Raw genomic sequence first — 19,833 nt, forward strand, 5'->3', positions numbered from 1 at the left:
GAAGCTGCGCCAAATCAGATTGCCCAAGTTGGGTACTGTGCCGAGATCGCAATACCGTCGCTTCAGCAGACCGCATGGATGACTTGCAGGACAGAATTGCCTACTGATTCCCATATCCAAGTCTCACCGTGCTTGACCTTGAGCAGTCGATTTCTTAATAATTGGTCATCTCCTTGTTAGCGCTAGGCCTTGAGGGAATCATACTGGCTTCCTAGCCTGACCCGTTGACGAAGACTGGGGCATGAGCAGGCATTCAGGAGTGCCATGTGCGTTTTCTTGCCCATCAAATATACAACTAGAATAGTCAACTTATGGTTTCGGTGCTTTCTTCCGTGGTTTCTCGCCCCCATAGTGCCCAGATGCTCTGTTCGTATTCTCGCCAGCGGCATGGTTACTCCGCACTAGAAGCTATCACGATAGAACTAGGCTCAAAACCCGAGTTTTGCCCTGCCATTTTTCTTCCCGGCACCAATATCTGCCTCTCAGTGTCATCCCAAATTTCTTTGGCACGTGAATCCCGACTTTTCCGTGGGAATTTCTCTTCGTGGTGTTACAAAGGCTCCTTGCTGTTGGTTGGCTGCATTTTGGGTTTGGCTGATTTCCATATTCTCCGTGGAATTTTATACTCCAAGTATTAACCATTAACTGCCCACGTTGTCCATACCAAATGCCTGATTCTCCGCGGAAAACTTTCTTCTGGGGGGTTGGCCCTTGATCTGATTCCCCTCCCCGTCAAGGCTGGGCCATCTTGCTTCGCTTACTTAGCTTGGAGTGAAATCCCGAGTTTTCCATAGCGATCTACGGTATACGTACTCTCGAAATGATTATGTTTGGGACCTGGCCCTTGGGGGTAAAAATGCCCGGTTTCTTCATGTTTTTATCCCCTCGATTCGCCAACATCCCGTACCGGAAGCACAAGTGCAGACCTTGCCCTAAAAAAGAGGCCACTGTATTAATTGGGATACAATGCTATGATGCGTTGATAATCTGTTTTTTGTTATACTCAAAACCCGGCCCTCGATGGGATAACCGAGCCAGAAGACCGAGTCTATTCCCATTGTCTTGGCCTTCCTTTGGATGGACCCATTCGTCAGAGTCAGCTCGCATTCGGCCAGGAGGGAATGCTCATATGTTGCCTACTCCTCCAACCTGCCCTTTGTCCTGTTCTTCCTCTTCCTTGTCAACTCACCACAGCTTCTGCTGAGGTGGGCTCAGCCTTGTGGAGTGACCGCAGACACCTGCTGTCTGCGTGACGATAGCTCGAGCTGTCCTCACTTCCCACCCGGTTCATGACCTGAAGGCAATCATGTCTGCTTTGAGTCTCGAGGGTTGCTCTCGCTGCCCTACATGGCCATGTGTACTCCCGACTATGCATTGGCCCTGGTTTGCTCTTGGACTTACGTCGGCGTTTATTCCCAAGCTGAGTTCCTCTTGCTTCGCCCCAAGGGAGACTCCGTGCCCTTTGAAGTCTCCCTTGTTTGAGTCCTGAGGTTCTCGCTTCATTAGCTGTACGAGTTTGTACTTGCATTATCTGCATAGTTATTTGTTTGTCTTGATGGGCCAGGTTTGCGCTTGGCCGGTCGAACAAAGAAGACTACAGAAACACTAACCACCACCAAACACCATTTATACAAGTTTATATTTGAGCACATAAATCCATTTCCTTGATGAAACATATCAAATTCATTTCTGAGATGTCAAATGTCTCCAGGTTCTTGCCTCATGGAACCTTATGAGCGAGAACGCCGCGGATTTACGTATGATCGGTGGGTACTCTAGTTGTCAATTAATTAGGCATCCCTTTCGGGCTTGTCTTTGTATGTGTAACGTTGAGATTTGCCCACTAAAATGGCGATGCGGGAGGAGTTGTTGCACACCTGATCTGAGCCCCCCTGCCCCATGCCAGGGTCTGCATCTTTCAACATGTGGCCGCCATTTTATGACGGGTGATTTGGATATTATGCTGTACCTCGCCTGGCTACATATGTCACCAATGGGTAAAGAAGACTGGCTGTGAGGGCCATTCCCTCGCCAGTCAGCCTGGGACGGTGCATTATCACGACCCAGTAGACATCAGGGCTATCAAAGTGCGCCCGAGCAGTAAGGAAACAGGAACTTCCAGGAAGACGGGGAGAAGATTGACAATTTTGATTCCATGAACGCCCTGGCTATGGACGCTGGGTTGACTGGTCAGCTTCTGGTTCCTGTCTAGGCGCGGCGTCTCCCGTTGGCTTACCTGGTATGTATTTTTCTTCTACTGACAAGTGCCGCTGGATAGGGTCGAAAGCAGATAAACGTGATGAGAAGAGTAGCAAGAATGCTCGGCGGCTCGGAGCGTACTCTGAGGACCATCAGCCTCTCCACAGACTCCAAGTGTCCTTAACCGATCATCGACGTCGTCGGGGAACCGAAGTATCTCCAGGGGCAGCTGGAGCACGGCCAGGCCAACCGCTGATCTGCAGCGAAGCCCGTTGCCAGAGCGGTCAACGACGAGCGTAGTTTAGTCGGAGTCGACACCGGAAGCTCCATATCCGGCGCAAACTCCAGACCGGCTCTGGGTCTGGGGTCGTCTCAATGGAACTCGACTAGAGCCCCGTCTACGACATCTTCCAGAGCGCGGACTCTGCAGTCGGGAATTTCTGCCTTCTCGGCTGGCATTTGAGCAGCAACTCTTGTGTCTGGACTCCCTTACTAGTTGGCGGATGGTCACTGTTATGCGTCGGTCTTTTGATGGCATAATTGTCTTCGTTTTGGATAGTTGATAAGGAGTGCTCTGTTCCCTCATGCTTGTTGTAGGTGGCAGAGTACGGGATCAGCGTGATGGGAGCTTCTGTCTCCAATATACCGGTGATAAAGACTATATATGTACGTATGACGAGGCACATACCTATGCATCTACATTAAACATAGTCATGTTTTTTCATACCATATCCTTACTACAGCGGTCAATAACAACCTTTAGAGACAAGGATCACTATCATCAACCTAGTTTTCCCACGCCCTTTCCAACGACCAAGCCGTCCAAGCTCCTGTCGATGGATGATCCTACTTCTAGTCCTCCCGATGCCCTCCCAGCTGGCACTCCAGCTCATGTTTCTACTTCTTGTCCTCCTTCTTCTACCACTTCTACTACTCGTAAAACGATCGACCTCCTCCTGCGGAAACACTCTAGGCTCGTTCGGATGTTTGGAGTGGGAAAGGCGTTGACCGTGAGAATTAGCCTGCGCCTAGACCGACATGACATGAACGTCGAGTAATTCTTAGTGGGGAGGAGATTGGGTGTCAATCGGGAAGCGGTCGGGCGACGTGAAGTGTTGTCGTCTCTGCGAGCCATTCTCGCCGTGGAATGGAATGTGCTGTTGCTCTATGATAGGTAAGAGGAGAGGGAGCCTTTGGACCACTCTGTCCAGGGACCGTCAAGTCCAAAGTGTTGGCATATGGTCGTAGAGGGCATCTAGAATCTGGTTTGGACTATATCTCCGCCCCAGCAGCTCCCGCAGTCGGATGTTGTTGTCTGAAATTAGGGTTTGTGGGAGTCAAGCGGGCGGCGCCGTTGGCAAGACGATACATCTCGTGCTGGGGTTGTTGTCGAAGCCCGGGCTGCTTGCACGCATCTTGGTGGCCACGGTATTGCCAGGACGAAGGCTTCGGGGACTGGGGGTATGGTGGTCAAAGGTTGTCAGGAAGAGAATTAGGTATCTGGAATTTGTGCTCCTGACCCTCGAAACCGACTTGATTGCCGGAGGATGCGTTGTCAGCTTGGGCAATGTCTTCTTTGGCATTCTCTACTGATCGCAGGCTAGAAAATTGACTTTGGTAGGCAGGGGGGCACATGGAATTATCTGCAGTGGCTTGCCAGGGTCTTAATTATCCTTTCGCTCCATATAAAGTCGAGTGGTCGTAGATAATCTGACAAGCGAATCACTATCGACGGGTGGGCTGGGGGCAGTATAGTCCAGATCGCGTGCTTCAATCAGAAATTCATCCAGCTGCCGGAGTTCAGAAGACCTCTCATGGAGCTTGCCATGATGGGCCAGTTGGGGTTCAGTTTGGCTTCACCTTGTGGAGAGTCAGCGATGAAGTTTCGTTGGAAACTATGCTCTTCGCAGGTGGTTGGAGGATCTTCAGCGTACTCTCGCTGGGGCTAGCGAGGTCACAAATGAATCTTGCCATGCTAAGTCATGCTGGTGGTACGTATAATACAGCTGGTGTGGAGTATGTCGCTGCAGTGTATCAACGTAGGAGAGAAGTGGAAAGGTTGACTGAGTGCCATCTCAATTATGGGCCAGATTAGCAGAGATACGATCAGCACATATTCAACAAATGCCATATTCACATAAAAGACACAGGGGACGTCCCACGAGGACACCGTCACTGGATGCAAGCGACAGAAGGCACGGTCAAGCTGACGCAATGACCTTCACCGGACATGCAAGGTCAATCCTTCTGAAGATCTTTCTGGGGTCAGGGAACGGCTTAGACGCCTTGTCTTGGGTATTCCATCAACTAGCTAGTGGGTATTTTGTTACTACATGGCCCGCAGAAAGGGAGCATCCCCAAGCCAATCAAGCAAGATTACATTTTGCCTGTAGCCGTTCCAACGCGGATTGTTCCTTGTCCTCGCTCTGCACTAACTCATCTTCGAGCTCCTCTATCTTTTTTCTAAGCATCTTGCTCTTAGCTTTGTGTTCCATATAGTCTTCGTATTCCTTCCTCACTCCGTATTTCTTCAAATATTTCCCCACCTGTTTTGCGGGGGGCGTATCACCCAAATCGTCGGCTGCTGGTCGGGGACGCTTGACGCTGGGAGTCAACGGTGTGGACGGCGGCAGGGGAAGAGATTTCGAGGCCGACAGTGGAGAGAGCTTCGATGATGGGCCAGGGGGGGGTTTCTGGCACGGCATTCCCGGGGAATCTGGGTGTGTCAGCATGAGACCACAAGTCAAAGCACAGGTTGACCTAGACCTACATCTTTCCACGTGGTTGCTAGCCTCCACAATCTTCTCCAATGTCTTTTGAACACCATGTCCATGTTGTAACCCCAAGGCTGGGGGCTGGGGGCGGGAGGTGGATGGTGATGGCTGGGACTGGTTACCCGGCGACCAGTCCGTGTCGTCGCGGTTGAGCACAACATCTCGGAATGCTTTATCACGGCGTGGGCTGATGTTGTTTGGCCCATTTATACACCACCTACTCGCCGAAGTCGAGAAGTAGGGCTTGTCCGGGCAGCCAGTGTTGGAAAAATAGGCTGCTAGGGGTGTGGTCTGCTGAGCAAGAGACGCCAGGGGGGTGTTCAAGGAGCCGAAAGAAGGGAGCGTCCCAGCGTTCGGCGTGGTCTGCTGAGCCGGAACGGCAAGAGGTATATCAACGGAGCTGGTCGGAGGCAGTGTCTCAGCGTCCGCAGTCGAGGTTCTCGTCGCCGCTGGATATAGGACTGGCGATGTCTGCTCTATCTTATCATCTGAAGACTCAACCGGGCTAAAGTAGTCCTCGTCTTCGAGGGACAAGGAGCGCTTTGTAGAGCCAACAGACCCGGCTGGCGAAACGGCCATCCTGTTGTGGAGATGTCGTCGCGGACCCGATCGCGGGAATGAAGACTGTGTTTCTGATCAATGGGCTGCAGATATCAGTAAAAAGAAGGCCATTCTAAATAGATGGGTAACAAACCGGAAGCTGGCCAAAGAAGTAGAAGCCTCGATGAACCTATCAGAGAGTGATCGAGGCGCGCGACGGGAACGCACCAGGAGACAATGACAACGGTGAACGGGTCCAATGTAGCGGGGCGATACGTCAAGGCCAATCCAAGTCTTTCGGTCAATTGAATCAGGGTCAAAAGGGAGATGTCATAGGAAGTGAGATGTTGTAGTGCTCCAGATGATGGCTGCGTTGATGGTCAAGACACGAGACGCGACAAAATGATATCCTTGACTGGGTTGGAAGCATTCAGCAGGAAAAGGAAGGAATTCAGGTGACGAAAGCCTATTCCACGGAAACCGTTTGTCTGCCGTTTGCTTGCTGCTACGTCGCGCCTTGTTACACAGCGCGGCGGGGGCAGGACAGTGCCCGCAACCAAGTCATATTGTGCAGACACATCTCCATGCCATGCCCCAAGATGGCAAAGTTAGACCTGAGACGTCATCTCTGGGGTTCGCCGTCTGTCGAAGATGGCCAAAGGTCAGCTCACTGCGTTTTAGATTGTGACAGTGAGTGCATCGAGAAATGGCGTGTCGGGATAGGTAGTCTTGGCGAGCAAATGCCCACTGATGTTCACCCGAGTCATGTGAAGCAAGTGTCGGACGCCAACAAGGCTCTTTCAAGTGAATAGGCAAAGAGGCAAAAAATTAGAGAGAAGTGAGGAAGAGGAGGAGGAGAAGCGAGAGAGAACAGAGCTAATGCAAGAGGCGAGGGGAAGCTCTCTTTTGTTGCTTTTGTCGCCCAGCCTGATCTTGGCAAGAAGTGGTGATTTGCTTCTTCGGCCATGGTGGCGGTGGCTTGTACACACCATCACTCACCGAGTAAATACGTAACATAACATATCCCACCTCTGCCCCCCTTGAGTACGGAGTCGGGACTTGATCAATGCCTAGCCCTCTCCAGGTCCTGTCCTGTGCGAGAAGAACACCCATAGGATGCCTGACGCCGTACGAGTCCGACGCCTGCTATTGTCGAGTTGAACCTATCTCCCAGCTCTATCCTGCCCGGCTCAACGACGAGTTAAGAATCCGTTGAGGCCTAATCCACAGAGACCATGACTGGGGACATACATATAGCGGTTGATACGCTGCCTTCTTTCCCTTCGCTTGTAATGTTTCGTTGCTCGTCCGCATCATACACAGGTCGTTCATACCAACATGGCCCCAGGTCAATTCTACATCACGGGGCATACCCTCATCCCCGGGCATAGAGTCACGTTCAATGTCATTTGGAACCAAGAGAGCGGCCCAAATACCACTGCTGACAACTTCCCTGAGGCCGAGGCTCAAGCCAGGTATCCTGCCGCAGTCTACAACTACTGGCAGAACAGAGGCGGCCGAGGTGATGCTACTGGATATGACCATTATCATGTCTTCAGAGTTTTGGACCATCATTTCGATGACCTCAACGTCCTCTACAAAGTCCAGTGGGAAGGCTTCCCACCGACACAGCCCAACTGCACTTGGGAGCCGTTGAGCAAGTTGATTGACATCGCACCAGAAGCGTTGAGAACGTACCATCGTCTGGTTAATCAGACCCAACAACAACCTACACGACGCAGAGGTGGACGGCAACGAAGGACTGCGAGACCAGCTTCAGTATAGGCGTGGGCTCAGCAGCAGCGACCAACCCAAGAGCCTCCACGTCCGGCCCGACAGACAATGGATCGCGAAGCTAGCCCAGAGATGACTGAGGACCCGGCACAGACCCAAGGCAAGCTCTGAACTCCCCTTCGCGAGGCTATTGACTGGCACCAGAACTTTCAGCTGTAGATATCCTCGTCCATCGCACGCTGGAAGATCGCTCGGCCCAACAAACCCAGCTGTCTACTGCTCCAGAGCTGGACACGACTCAGGGACTGGCTCAAGGTGCGCTCGAGAGGCTCATGTATCAAAGACCAGTCTCTACCCTTGATGGACCTCCGTGAGGAGAGTGCTTCTGACTTTGCCAACCTGATCTGGGGCGGCCCGGGCTGCAAGTCAGCGACACCAACCACCATCATTTCGCAAGATAACACACTGACACGATGCGATTATGTTGGATAATCATTGTGAAATGTGAAAGGATCGAGCCGAGAAAGCGGTCTCTTGATGGGCGAGAGGAATGGATACGACGGATTAAGAGAAGATGGCGCGACTTTGTGGTGATGAATGATAGACAGTAAAAAGTCAAAGAATGAATCTATGCTTTTCTCACGACGCAAGTCTTGTTTTCTGTCTGCTCGCCCAGTGAAAAGACGATGGTGAGCCCGATGCAATACTCCCGGGTAGACAGCTGACCCCAAAACACCAAAACACTCTACCAAGCCCCATCACCGGCAGATAAACAGGTGGCAAAAAAACAACAGAGCAGGCCAGTGGTGCATGACGGCCTAGGCACGGTTTGAACTGAATCATGCTGGATATTCTATTGCGGAATAGGCCGTACATATCTCATTGTTTCAATAAATTGACGAGATGGGAGCTGAGCCCTTGCATATGCAGCCCCCATCAGGCTTCTGCCATGTGCGAAGCTCCGGTGTTGCTGGTAGTTTGAGATCGATACGCCGCATCTCCATGACAGAAGGATCATAGAGTTCTTGATCTCCTCCAGAACAAGGGGATAAACACGGCGATAGCCAGAATCGAGTCAGGGGAACACCCCGCGCGCCCCGTGAGACCACTCTCGCCGTGTTCCCACCCACCCACCTCCCTCCATTCTGAACAGAACGTCTTTAACAGAATGAAGCTGTCGGCTCAGTACTGGTCGCGTCGCTCTGCGATGGTATAACCGAGTCTGAATCTTCTCGATCCACTTCTAACCCTGGTTCTTTAGTGGGAGCTCTGCCAAGGAGGCTGATTGGGCGGCCTCCTCACTGATCGGAGACCCCTATCCAATCAGTGTCCATGGACAAGATGGGCACACAAGATCGAACTCTGATCTCGCACCAAGATCGAATCCCTCCATCCCGGAACGAACGCCTAATTCGACGACGCGACAAAAGCCAGAGGACGCCAGAGTCGTATTCTACCATGTCTCCTCCCCCCATCTTTGGCGCGAGGCCTTGCCTATCCATCTCTCACTCCCGGCACGTCAAAACTCCTGCAGCGTCGGTATCATGAGCCCCCGCGCGGTTCGACGCGATTCTCCTTCTGGGGACAGGCGGCTCTAGCTGCGAACATACAGGAGTTCTCTGCATCACCACCCGCCATCAGTCACCCATCCACCACCGACTTCCCCTGAGCAGACGCATTTCCGCCGACTAGCCCGATGCCACGAACGCGCCGTCCGTCTCGATCTCTATAAACAACAGTAGCCTTTTCCCGGCCACCATCTCGACGAGCCCGGTCTGCACATCGCTTTTCAGTTGTCGTGCGTGTTCTCTGGATTCGTCATGCCGGGCGGACCATGCGAACGCTCCCCGTATGCCCGCCTCAGCCTCCCAGCACTGCCAAAAACATCCAGACACGTTCCGAAGCGAAGGCGGCGTTGTACAAAACGGACGGCTCGGGAATCTCAAATGGCTTTGCAGGCTTGGCCCAGGCCGAGTTTCCTAGTCTTCTTCGGACATGGAGTGGATTATTCCCAGGAAACCGCCATGTCGATCCAAGTATACACTCTTCCACTCAATGGATGGCCTGGGACTTGCTCAGCAGCCACAGGACGGCCATCCACGTGCCCATTCCATACGGGTCACCCACGATATCGAGAACTGACAGACGCGCGATCGTGGTACCCAGTTGAGCACCACTGTGATGTGCTCAGAGCCTCTGGGTGGCCAACTACTAGTCCCTCCAAGGTGAGCGAATATTTTTCCAGTGTCTCTCGCCTCGTCTCGTCACCGATACGTGGCCATGCGGCTTTGAATTGGCCATGGTTCATTGCGCGTCCACTGGGACTACCTCGACGATTATTCACGCTATACTACCGACGACCGATGCACTACAAGTAGCACTCTCTACTCATCTGTCAACTGCAACTTGATTGACACCAATCCGTCATGTCGACATCCTCTGGTATATCCAACCCTATGCACTCCCACGTGCTTGGGCCCGAGCTGGGCCGCACACTCCCAGTTGATCCGTCCGGCGTATTAACAACAATCTCATTCATCCAAGACGTGAACTTGGGCCCTTTATAGTCCGAGGATGCATGACTACCCTGGTCGACATCCATTGCCTCCCAGGATAGAGGCCCTTTAGTCGCCGCATCAATATCCATCTCGTCTACGGCCTGAGACAGCTGTCCACTTCCTTGGGTCTCGTTCTTGCTCGCTGCTCGGGATAACTGACAGCCCTCGTCCATGTCCATTGCGTCTCCGGCAAGGATTATCTCGAGATTGCTCGGGCGAATTGGACCGAGCCTGCAGCTGCTTTGTCGTTTGCCGATTGGAGTCCTCTCTGCACATTCCTCCAGGACGTCATCCATCCATCGAGTGATCCGGGGGTTTGGCCAAAGATTGGAGATGCGCGACTGTGAGGGCCGTGTCGCATACTGGTCGTCCAACAGTGGTTGCCCATGAGGACGAATGTAATGGAGGCCCGGATATCTAACCTGTACAGTGGCCTGTGGGGTCAGCACCGTGTCGAGTGACCTGTACGAGTCTGTTCGAGCCTTCTTTGTCGGTCGTTCGGCGTGTTTTTGGTCGAGGGCTTCTCCTGTGCATGTGTTCAGTGATGTTGTTGTTGTTCAAGGGCCTGACGAGAGTGCATGGTTGACTTACTCTTGCTTCCAACCACTGGGGCAATAACAAAGCCGTCTAGGCTAGATATCCCCAGTTCCGATGTATCTGTGGTGGCTCTCGGGATGTCGGTGTATCTCGCCATGGCGGTTGTCTATCGTTACTATCGTTTCTGGTAGGATTGAGAATAAGCATCTATTCCGTGTGGACGGAGGCATTATGTAGGTACGGAATGTTCTGGTGTCAGTTTGAGTAGGCATAAGCCATGCATTATTGTGAGTCCATCACCACTCTGCCTGGCAGTTGATGCAGCTTGGGCCGAATGTGTTGAATCGCGACGGTGACCATTCTTTGTCGCGGGTAGCCAACTGCCTCGGAAGCAAAGAAAAAAGAGTGCCAAAGACTAGGCTGCGAAGACCTGACTTGGGCATAGGGAGACGACTTGAGTTTCCCCATGGCAGTGTGTGACTCGGGTGCGCGAGGCATTGGGGATGAAGATGTCTGCGACTGGGGGCATGGAGGTTTTGGCTTCTTGCCTGACTGCCTGTCAATCTCGTCACACCTTTCCCCTTGTAATGCCCCTTTGACAGTCCCGACCGTGACATACAAGAGTCGCTGTCAGAGCCGTTGAATTGACCTTGGCTTGGGACATAGGCCATACTATGCTCATGATTCTTGCCGTGGAACCCCCCCTCCCCCCAAGGCGAGAAAACCTTCTCTCGCCTGGTCTGACTGGTAGCCGAGGAAGCAAATCCACGCAAATCGCCATGACACTTGCAGTCTACTCCGGGCCCCATAGTTAACTTGTGGATGCATGGCCTTGCACATCTAAAGAATGCTCAATTTGCACAATATTCCCAAACACTTTGCTTGACCTCCTTGTCCTAACTCTGTACTGTACTGTACTGTAGCTGTAAATTACCCGGCCATCTTTGACGCTTGAAGGTTTCGTTTGCTCGTACGCTAACCCCCCTGCCAGGCTCCCCTGCAGCGTCCCATGCAGGCATGTTTCACTGAAACACGGCATGGGAAGACAGTGGACACGCCCCAAGTTTTCTCAGATAGTTATGACGTGCCTGGAGCGGGGTGGCCCAGGGCATTTGTGGGTGTGCTCAGAGCCGTTTGCTATGATTGCTTCTGCTGTTGCACATTTGGACCATTTATTGATGGTATGGCGGTATGCGAAAGCCCGTGGCCCCCCTCCCCTCATCCGTTTGACGGGAGCTCGCTATTTGAGGCTTTGGGAAAGGGGCCATGCCTGGCGATATAATGGCGCTGCTGGCCATACTTCCAGAACCAAGTTCCCATTGCCATCTTCTCTTCGAGCACAACCAGTCCTAGCTCTGACCATTCAATAAGGCTCGAGAATATCTGCATCTCAAATGCCCAACGTTGTCATCTGTCAAATCTCCAAAACGTCATACCCGTAAGCTTCAGTACGCTTCACCCACCTTGACTCATTCACGCAACACTTCTTGGCCTGCTTTCAACATCAACGATCCAACATGTCGTACCAAGAGTCGAACCAAGGATCCTCTCACGAGCAAGAGTCTAAGAAAAGGCGGGCCACAATAACATTATCTTGGCTAGGACTCTCGCCAATATCTCATACCTGAAAGACAAGTTCGTGGACGGGAAGTGGCACCCTGAGAAGTTCCACCCCAGTAACATGACAGACTCAAATATCCATCGCTCAGTGAGAGAGATTGTGGAAATCCTTCTAGAACACAAGGTGCCACTCAACGTCCTTTGGAGGGAAAATGGCTATTTCCGCGTGGCCATTGACAGGTTCTGTCAGCGTGGAAGACCCAAGTTGACAGACACTGTTGGGCTATCTGTGTTGTGGTTTGTCACACAAAAGTTCAAGAACTCCCAGGACACATGGAGGATTGAGGAGGACACAACGAACTACCAAGACTTTGACAAGATTGTCGGGAAAAAAGACAAAGCAGGCGTCATCAATCCCGGCGGAAAAGTCCTTGAGCCGGAGATGGTGATGGTGACGAGGCAGACAATGAAGAGTATCATGAAAGACTCCCCATTGCCATCGTCAAGCTTGGGCAATCAGAGCGACGCTGCACGGGGCAGTCAGGGCAATCAAGTTGCCAACAACGGTGAAGCCGTTCATGCCAGCCAGCAGAATAGCGAAAGAGAGGGAGAGGCACAAGACGACGGGGACAGCCAAGGCGACGGGGACAGCCTGAGCACAGTCAGCCCCCAGAAATCGAAGAGAAAACGCCTCGAATCCTTGGGCGATGATGACGAGAGCCGACCGAGCCAAGAGGTGGACGAGATAGACAAATTGGCACAGGAGTTGGGCGCCAGCGACGAGGCCCTAGCGGAAGCCAACAAGCTCCTAGCAGAGCGACAAAAAAAGCAGGAAAGACTGGAAAGGGTGATCGCGTCGATAAATGAGGAGATCTCACTGGCTGCAGTCGAAGCAGAGCTGCTCACTTGGGCCGTGGGTGCCAATATTATCACGGATCCAACCTCACAGGCAAGCACCCCAGACGGGGAGTTGAGGGCATCCCGTGTTGAAAATCGCCGGCAAGATCTTGGCCTCTACACTAATATGTTAGAGTTCGTCGAGAGGGAAGAGCATGGGCTTCTGATCCAAGTCGAGGAACTGGAACAAGAGAGGCAGGTGTTGGAGGAGGAGCGGTGCGAAATGACCGAAGCCCTCATGACGCAATTAAAGCAATGAGGAATCTTCTCATCGTCGCTCCGAGATTCCGATGCCTGTTGGTTTAAAACTAGAGATTGCAACGAGGATGGATTGACGGATGGATGTTGGGTGCCATGGTGGTTTCTGGTCAAAAAAGAACTGAAGCGTCCGGGCACTGGGTGGGACCTGTGATGGAAATGTTCATGGACGAGCCCATCCTATATCGTGCTGCACTCTCGTAAACTCACAGCAGGCTTGAATCAAAGGATAACCAGCTTTGTTATTGGGCAGTGTTGTCAGGATGATGCAACAAAGAAGCACTCAGATACACAGCCTTTGTATACACGAGACCCGGCGAATGGCGGGGGCTAGTAGAGGAATGAATGTATTCATAGTTGAATCTTCTCCATGACTGCATGTGAATTATCTCCGGGCGTCCTAGGGCCGTGAACTCCAATGTGCAGAGCACAACGCGCGCTGGAAGAGGGCCATGCCCATGCTCCAAGTCGGCAGTCTCACCGACGAGACAAAGCCCTTGGGCAGTTAGGCACGTGAACTTGATAGGTTGCCTAAGGTGCTTAAACCAGAAGAGCAGCAAGTATCCATGCAATTGATAAATGCTGGAAGTGATACCTCGTTGTCGACGTGCGGCTATGGACGCGTGCCTACAACCATGATCGTGGTTTGCCCTGAATCCTCGAACAAGTACCTAAAGACTATTAGACTTACTGTGTGGTAGTCTACCTTCCATATAAAGAGAGTGACTGTAGCTCGTTGGCGAGCGAAACTACACACTCCCACCAAAAGGACTGGGTAGGTGGATACCGCTGTGATTGGGGACAATGACTGCCACCAACGCCACGCTCAACGGAACAGTCACAGTCCCAGTAACGGCTTCTTGTGGCAAGTATAGTAGTAGATATCTCCCTTGGTCGTGGCCACAGATCAAGCCAGGAATACTCTACGATCCCATCATGTTCGTCACTTTCTAGCTCCTGATTCTGTACCTTTGATGATGCCCTCTCTCGACCGCCATCATCACCCCTACGCACCCGTTGATTCGGCCCTACTTTCACTACCCAGCATCCTAACTAAGTATGTACAAATGGACGGTATACTAGACTAAGAGTCTTGCATCACAGATACTGTCTCCGAGTAATTGGGTCTTCAGTGGCGTCCTGTCCTGTGCATTCTCGTCGGCGCCATCTCCCCAGGCCTAGATGACACACACGCCAATTGTTTCGTGCTCAGAAGTCTCCATTCCGGAAGTACTATGATTGAAAGGCTATTTCACTCATTTCCTCCACGTTAGCAATCAATAAGGGCCACTGCTAGTTTATTCCTGGGTCGACGCCAGGGTTTCTTCCGGCCTTTCACCTGTCGCCTTCATGTGGACCATCACATCCCGATGGCCGTATGTCTTTGACCATACATCACTGAAGATATGATTTATGAATGGAACCCAGAACTTCGGTTTGAGCGGCCTTGGTTTTGATCGATGCCCAAGCCTCCCATTCCGTCACCGTTCACTATCACCCTAATCAACTATGGCCTGTATTACCGGAGGCTTGCCTCAAGAAAGTCATATTGGGGCCCGGCTTCTTTTTATCGTTACACCTACCCGTGAAATATATAGAGGCCACGCATTTGGCCCCGGATGTTTGGCATGGCCTACATTTCTTGTATTTCTCCTCAACGTTTCATGGACTCTGACAAATCTAACGATTCATCGGATAAGAGCCGAAACCCTATTTTGACTGCGATTCGGTCGAATAGTGTAGCAACTTTGCAGGTCAGTCAGCATGAGGTCTAGACTACACCGACCTAACCTTGTAATGGCAATTTAGCTGACAAAACTTGTAACATTCCATGATAACGTTATAACATAGCCTATGCAGGGCACAGACTATCCTGATATGCTGTACTAATATCATCTCTGCTATCCTGAACCATCATATCCCATCTATCCTTACTTCTCCCATCATCCCTGTCACAGAACGTGCTTGAGGTTAATCCCTCTCAACATCTTCAATCTCACCTCTGCTATCAGACATGGCCAGCATAAACTGGTCCCTCCTCTGAATAGACCGTTAGCAACACAACCACCATCAAGAACTCTCCCCTCGATACTTACGTGGTCCGCAAGCTGCTTGACCTCCCGCCTCGCACGCGTAGCCAGGTGTCCCACATCCATCAGCTTCTGCGCTCGCTCCTCCTTGGAGAGACTCTTGGCGCTCGGGAGGCTGAGTCGGTCGATGTTCTCCACCGCAGGTATGATGTGCTGGGACGAGACCTCGGTGTACGTATCTGCCACAGCCCGCGCGACAAGGTAGTGCCCCTTGAGCTGCAAGGCCTTGAGTCGGAGTTCCTAGCTAAGTTAGAATTCTAGCACGAGGATGTCCGGTGATAGTAACGAACTTCAAGCTTCCCCTGGGCAACCTTCTCCTTCTTCATCCTCATGGCTTCGGATTCCTGAGCCGCCGCGCGTCTCTTCATCTCGAGTGTGGTAGTTGCTACCGTTTTGATGGGGTTGACGCGGTACTTGTCGATATCTTCGACGTAGCCTTGCACCGAGGTAAAGAACGAGGTTAGCTGGTCGAGTTTGTCACAGAAAGCTTGCAGATGCGTAACGCATTCTCCGACCACGTTCTTGACCTGTGACTAGATGGTCTGTTAGTCTCACAACATGAATGACAGAGTTTCTGGCCATACTAAGGTGACATTGGATGTCAAGAGTTCCTGGAGATTCGCCTCCATCATCTTGAACTCCTCGGTAGCCTTCATATCCTCCTCGAGCCGCTTGTTGAGCCTCGTCTCCGCGTCAAACAGCTCCTGCTGAGCCATCCTGAATCTTTCAAAGCGAATCTCAGCTCGGGACATCTCTAGGTAGGGAAACCAATGTCAGTAGGGCTTCTTCAAGTTCTGCTACGCTGCAACTTACTTGTCGTCCGGATCCGCTCGTCTCTGCGCTGCACAAAGTTAGTACACTCCTAGTCCTTGTAGAAATATGTGGGGTCCAGCTATACTTCTCTCCTTTCCGCCTCGCGTTTCTTCTCGAGCTCTACGCCGGACCTGATGATGCTGAGGAGTGCAGTCTCGGCTCCTTGCACCTCTGCACGCCACTGGTTGGCGGAATCTTCCACGAGCTTCTCTGTGTCCTCTCCTACATTGCGCTCACCTCGTAGAATGTCACGAATGGTGGCAGCAATCTATCCAAAACTGGAGTCAGCCTTCTTGGTTCGTCAGTAGGATCAGGCAACGCACCGTCTCTGCAGGCTTGACGGCCTTGCGAGCCTCCTCAACAACTGCCGAATGCTCCCTCCCATAATGATCCAGGTGCTCCATAATGGCGTTATGAATGCTCTTAACGTTGTCCCTCCTGTCAGCCCTTCCGGCCAGGCGCTCCCAGTCGACCCCGCGGAGACGGTCGGGACCGTTTGTGAGTAGCTGGCCAAGTCTGTGGACGACGTGCCAGAGTCTATCAGCAAGCACATAACCAGCATCTTGCTGTACCGGTTGGTCGTAGGACCCCGGAGCATAGTACGCGTCGTGGCTGTCCTTCTGGTGCTCAGTGCTGTTGCCGAAGCCGAGGTTGAGATTGATGCCGGCAAGGGGGTTCATTAACGCCTTGAAGCTGTGGACAATGGCGTCGCCCGCAGCGACTCCAAAGTCGGTCCATGCACCTGGGCAGAGTTATCAGGCTTGCTCTAAGAGTAAATGATGGTTGTAGGATTGCTGGCTCACCCCTTGACTGAGACTTTCTCGCTTTCTCAAACTCCTCTTCTCGATTGCCAAGCTGGCGGCGGTACTTTTCTGTCTGAGCCTCAACGGTCTTGAGAATCTCTTTCTTCTTCTGCACGGCGTTCTTCTTGTCCTCGATCTGGCCGTCCAGTTCAGTCTCCCGGAAACCGAGAGCCTCTGATGAGTCAATGTCAGTGAATGAATCTATTACTGCAGGGGGTATTCACATACCATCCTGGTCAACGCAGGCGCGATGCACCAAGGTGGCAAACTGACGCCAGGCATCAACCTTTTCTTTGATAGCCACGGTATGGGAGATGCAGTCTGTGGAGGCAGCTTTCAGTGCGGTGAGCTGGTCGGGGAGGTCCAACTCTGCGAGGTCTTCATCGTCCACGGCCTCAAGCACCATGTCAACCTACACAGAGTGTCAATCAGGGATAAACTGCTATAGTGTGTATGGAGAGATCCTTCGCTTACGATTCCACCCGGCTCGCATACTGCTTCAGCAATGCTCGACACTCGTTTCATCCTCTCCTCCGCATTGCGAAAGGCCTTCCGACCGAGATCGGAGCAATGGATGAGGTTTGTATTGAGAGATCGATACCTAGCATCATCAACTTTAAGCAGGCTCCTTGCAGACTCTTCAATAGCAACGGAAACTCACGGTAGCCCCGCGCTGTCTGGAAACACGAGTGAAGAGGCCAGGGGATCGGACGCGAGGACAAAGCATTGTCCCAGGCGCCCGAGTGCATCGGGAGCGGCGCTCAGCATTGCGCCCCAGTTCCCTTCGCTGACCTGGAGAACATCCTGAGCGATGGAATTAACAAATAACTCGGAGCCAGCCACGGTCTGGACAAGGCGGATGAGCTGACGACTCTGGATTGAATCGTCGGGCTCAAATCCGTACTCCTCAGAGTCTGAGGCTTCCAACTCCGGGACTCCAGGGTGTTCTATGGTTGTTGTATTGTTTTCGTCCATGATTGCAGAAAAATGATGGGTGGATCGAGATGGAGTAGAGCCGAGGCCAGAACCGTATGAGGCTTTTATCTTGGGTTGCCCTCCAAGAATGCCTTGTGCAATTGCGCCATGCTCCTCAACAGATTTTAGGCACCTAACCACAGTGGCTGAGCCAATTCAGCCAAGAAGGCATTATTGCACTTTCATGTCTTATGGCGAGACCTGGACCAATATCAGGAGACTGGCTTGACGCCACGATTTTCAGCTCCCCGACGCCCCGGTCGTATCGTCTACTGAGAAAATCAGGCTGCCACTCTCATGGCATGTCACTGGGGACAAGAGGCTGAACTCTCCTGCAGGTGGCTGGCGGAGCTGAGCTGTATCACACGAGAGCCTGATCCTACTTCAGGGCGCACGCACCGCCCTGGCCTCAACAACTTAAGCCAAAGCTGACAGCTCAGTTGTGTTTTTTTGCAGTTGTGGCTGGCGGCTTCTTGTTATCACTGCTGATAATAAAGCCTGGCATGTCTCTTCTCTCGCCGTTTTCACCATTTCCGAGCCATTTTTCCGAACCTGACAAGATATCACGAAATGGGACTCAGCAATGAAGTTGATCAGATCCAGAGGGATCTTTCCGATCTCAAAAGCCGCCTTGACCTGTTCGAGAGCAAATCCAAGGCTGTCATAGAAGCGGACCATGACAAGATGCTTGCCGAGCTGCGGAAGAGCGTGGCCTCAGTCGAGGGCAGCATCTCATATCTCGAAACCGGCCAAAGCCGTCTCGCGGGCTACCTGGAATACATAGCGTCCTCCAGCAGCACCGTGGCATCTAGATCCACTGTCAAGAGACACGTTGCAGACATGAACTCGAACTTTTCCAATCTTCGAGAGGTCGCCGGCTCGGCTTTGACACGCGTGGAAGAGACCAAGAAGACGTGCGACGACATGTACAACGAGCTCGGGGCCATTCGCCTGAAACTCGAATCCGTCACTAGGAGAACTAAGTCAGCGCTGTCAGTCGCGAAGGGAACACTAACCGAGAAGAAGAAGAAAGTAGCAGAGGCCAACGCCTCGCTTCAGTCGACGCAACAACAACTGCGGGAGCTGGAGGCTAAAATGAAGGACGAGAAGGACGCCCGAGACGTGATGAGAGTCGTGAGTGACCCCTCTCCGGTCCTCTAACACAGAGCACCTATCTAACCTAGATTCTAGGTTCGAGTCATCAGTTGGACCGCCACCGTGTTCTTCCCACCGGCAGCCCTTCTAGCAGGCACTGCAGAAGCTATCGCCGCGTAAGTCACCAGAGATGTCTAACGTACAGTGAGCGAGTCCGCTGATCGTGAATACAGCTCTTGGCGTGAAGATCGTGAAAATTTACGCGGGGAGATCGCCTCGGCAAACACCCAAATCGAATCCCTCACATCCGAGGTGTCCAAGACAGAGGCCCAGACCACAGTCCTAGAGAAGACGGTCAGGGACGCTCGCAGTCTCAAGGATCGTGTAGAGAATATCTCTACTGGATCACAGCAGACGAGGGTACTCATCTGTGAGCGGTTGGAGGAGTACCAGGCTCTCAAGAGCAGCACGGACGAGTTTGAGGCTTGGACTAGCGAGCTGCAGGGCCAGACGGCAACGGCACAGGTCATTGGCACGTCGTCTCAAGAGCGTTTGCGCCGAGTGACGAAGAAGATTGTTGATACGCTGTTGGATAAGGAGCAGGGGGACGTGAAGGCTATTTGTGGCAAGTTGAAGAGACTGGAGTAGCAGTAGTCGTGATTGTTATCTTTTTTATTCTAGTTTTGTATTGACATCTCCGTCAGACACAAAAGCAATGACCACACTGACAGACACGCACCACCATTAAAACCAAATGCTGGAAGACAGTTTAACAGCACGACCCCAGAGATCGCTTGCATGCAGGCCTACAACTGGGATAGACTGCGTAGATTTTACGAGTCCACCAGCCAACGAGAAAAGCTAGAAAGCTGCTCCACGATCGAGAATTTTCTATTTGGCATCAGAACCCGAGGTCCAGATTATGACCGGCAAAATGCACACGTACCAGGAGAACATGGTCAACTCGTTCGTGAACCTGCAAGATATGGAAAGGCAGGAT

General features: G+C 52.2%; 6 protein-coding genes across 6 annotated transcripts; 3 read left to right on the forward strand and 3 right to left on the reverse strand.

Moving 5' to 3' along the window:
• Positions 1–4,565: 4,565 nt before the first annotated feature.
• On the reverse strand, positions 4,566–5,552 carry NECHADRAFT_88861 (uncharacterized protein; the record flags this gene model as incomplete). The annotated part of the gene is made up of 2 exons (XM_003040238.1): positions 4,566–4,915; positions 4,970–5,552. The coding sequence occupies 2 exons, from the start codon at positions 5,550–5,552 to the stop codon at positions 4,566–4,568; spliced, it is 933 nt and encodes a 310-aa protein (XP_003040284.1).
• A 1,299-nt stretch (positions 5,553–6,851) lies between these two features.
• Positions 6,852–7,739, forward strand: NECHADRAFT_88862 (uncharacterized protein; the record flags this gene model as incomplete). The annotated part of the gene is made up of 2 exons (XM_003040224.1): positions 6,852–7,292; positions 7,467–7,739. The coding sequence occupies 2 exons, from the start codon at positions 6,852–6,854 to the stop codon at positions 7,737–7,739; spliced, it is 714 nt and encodes a 237-aa protein (XP_003040270.1).
• A 1,903-nt stretch (positions 7,740–9,642) lies between these two features.
• On the reverse strand, positions 9,643–10,499 carry NECHADRAFT_88863 (uncharacterized protein; the record flags this gene model as incomplete). The annotated part of the gene is made up of 2 exons (XM_003040239.1): positions 9,643–10,331; positions 10,397–10,499. 2 exons carry the CDS (start codon positions 10,497–10,499, stop codon positions 9,643–9,645), a joined length of 792 nt encoding a protein of 263 aa, XP_003040285.1.
• A 1,237-nt stretch (positions 10,500–11,736) lies between these two features.
• Positions 11,737–13,058, forward strand: NECHADRAFT_88864 (uncharacterized protein; the record flags this gene model as incomplete). The annotated part of the gene is made up of 2 exons (XM_003040225.1): positions 11,737–11,780; positions 11,945–13,058. 2 exons carry the CDS (start codon positions 11,737–11,739, stop codon positions 13,056–13,058), a joined length of 1,158 nt encoding a protein of 385 aa, XP_003040271.1.
• Positions 13,059–14,862: 1,804 nt separating this feature from the next.
• On the reverse strand, positions 14,863–17,738 carry NECHADRAFT_88865 (uncharacterized protein; the record flags this gene model as incomplete). Its single annotated transcript, XM_003040240.1, has 12 exons — positions 14,863–14,909; positions 15,058–15,097; positions 15,154–15,387; positions 15,438–15,680; positions 15,732–15,901; positions 15,961–15,988; positions 16,046–16,228; positions 16,284–16,702; positions 16,764–16,937; positions 16,992–17,175; positions 17,238–17,364; positions 17,425–17,738. 12 exons carry the CDS (start codon positions 17,736–17,738, stop codon positions 14,863–14,865), a joined length of 2,163 nt encoding a protein of 720 aa, XP_003040286.1.
• Positions 17,739–18,308: 570 nt separating this feature from the next.
• NECHADRAFT_88866 (uncharacterized protein) lies at positions 18,309–19,481 on the forward strand (the record flags this gene model as incomplete). Its single annotated transcript, XM_003040226.1, has 3 exons — positions 18,309–18,872; positions 18,930–19,009; positions 19,067–19,481. 3 exons carry the CDS (start codon positions 18,309–18,311, stop codon positions 19,479–19,481), a joined length of 1,059 nt encoding a protein of 352 aa, XP_003040272.1.
• Between the last annotated feature and the right edge of the window lie 352 nt (positions 19,482–19,833).

This window comes from Fusarium vanettenii, assembly GCF_000151355.1.
Source record: "Fusarium vanettenii 77-13-4 chromosome 17 genomic scaffold NECHAsca_74_chr17_3_0, whole genome shotgun sequence".
Taxonomy (NCBI): Eukaryota; Fungi; Ascomycota; class Sordariomycetes; order Hypocreales; family Nectriaceae; genus Fusarium; species Fusarium vanettenii.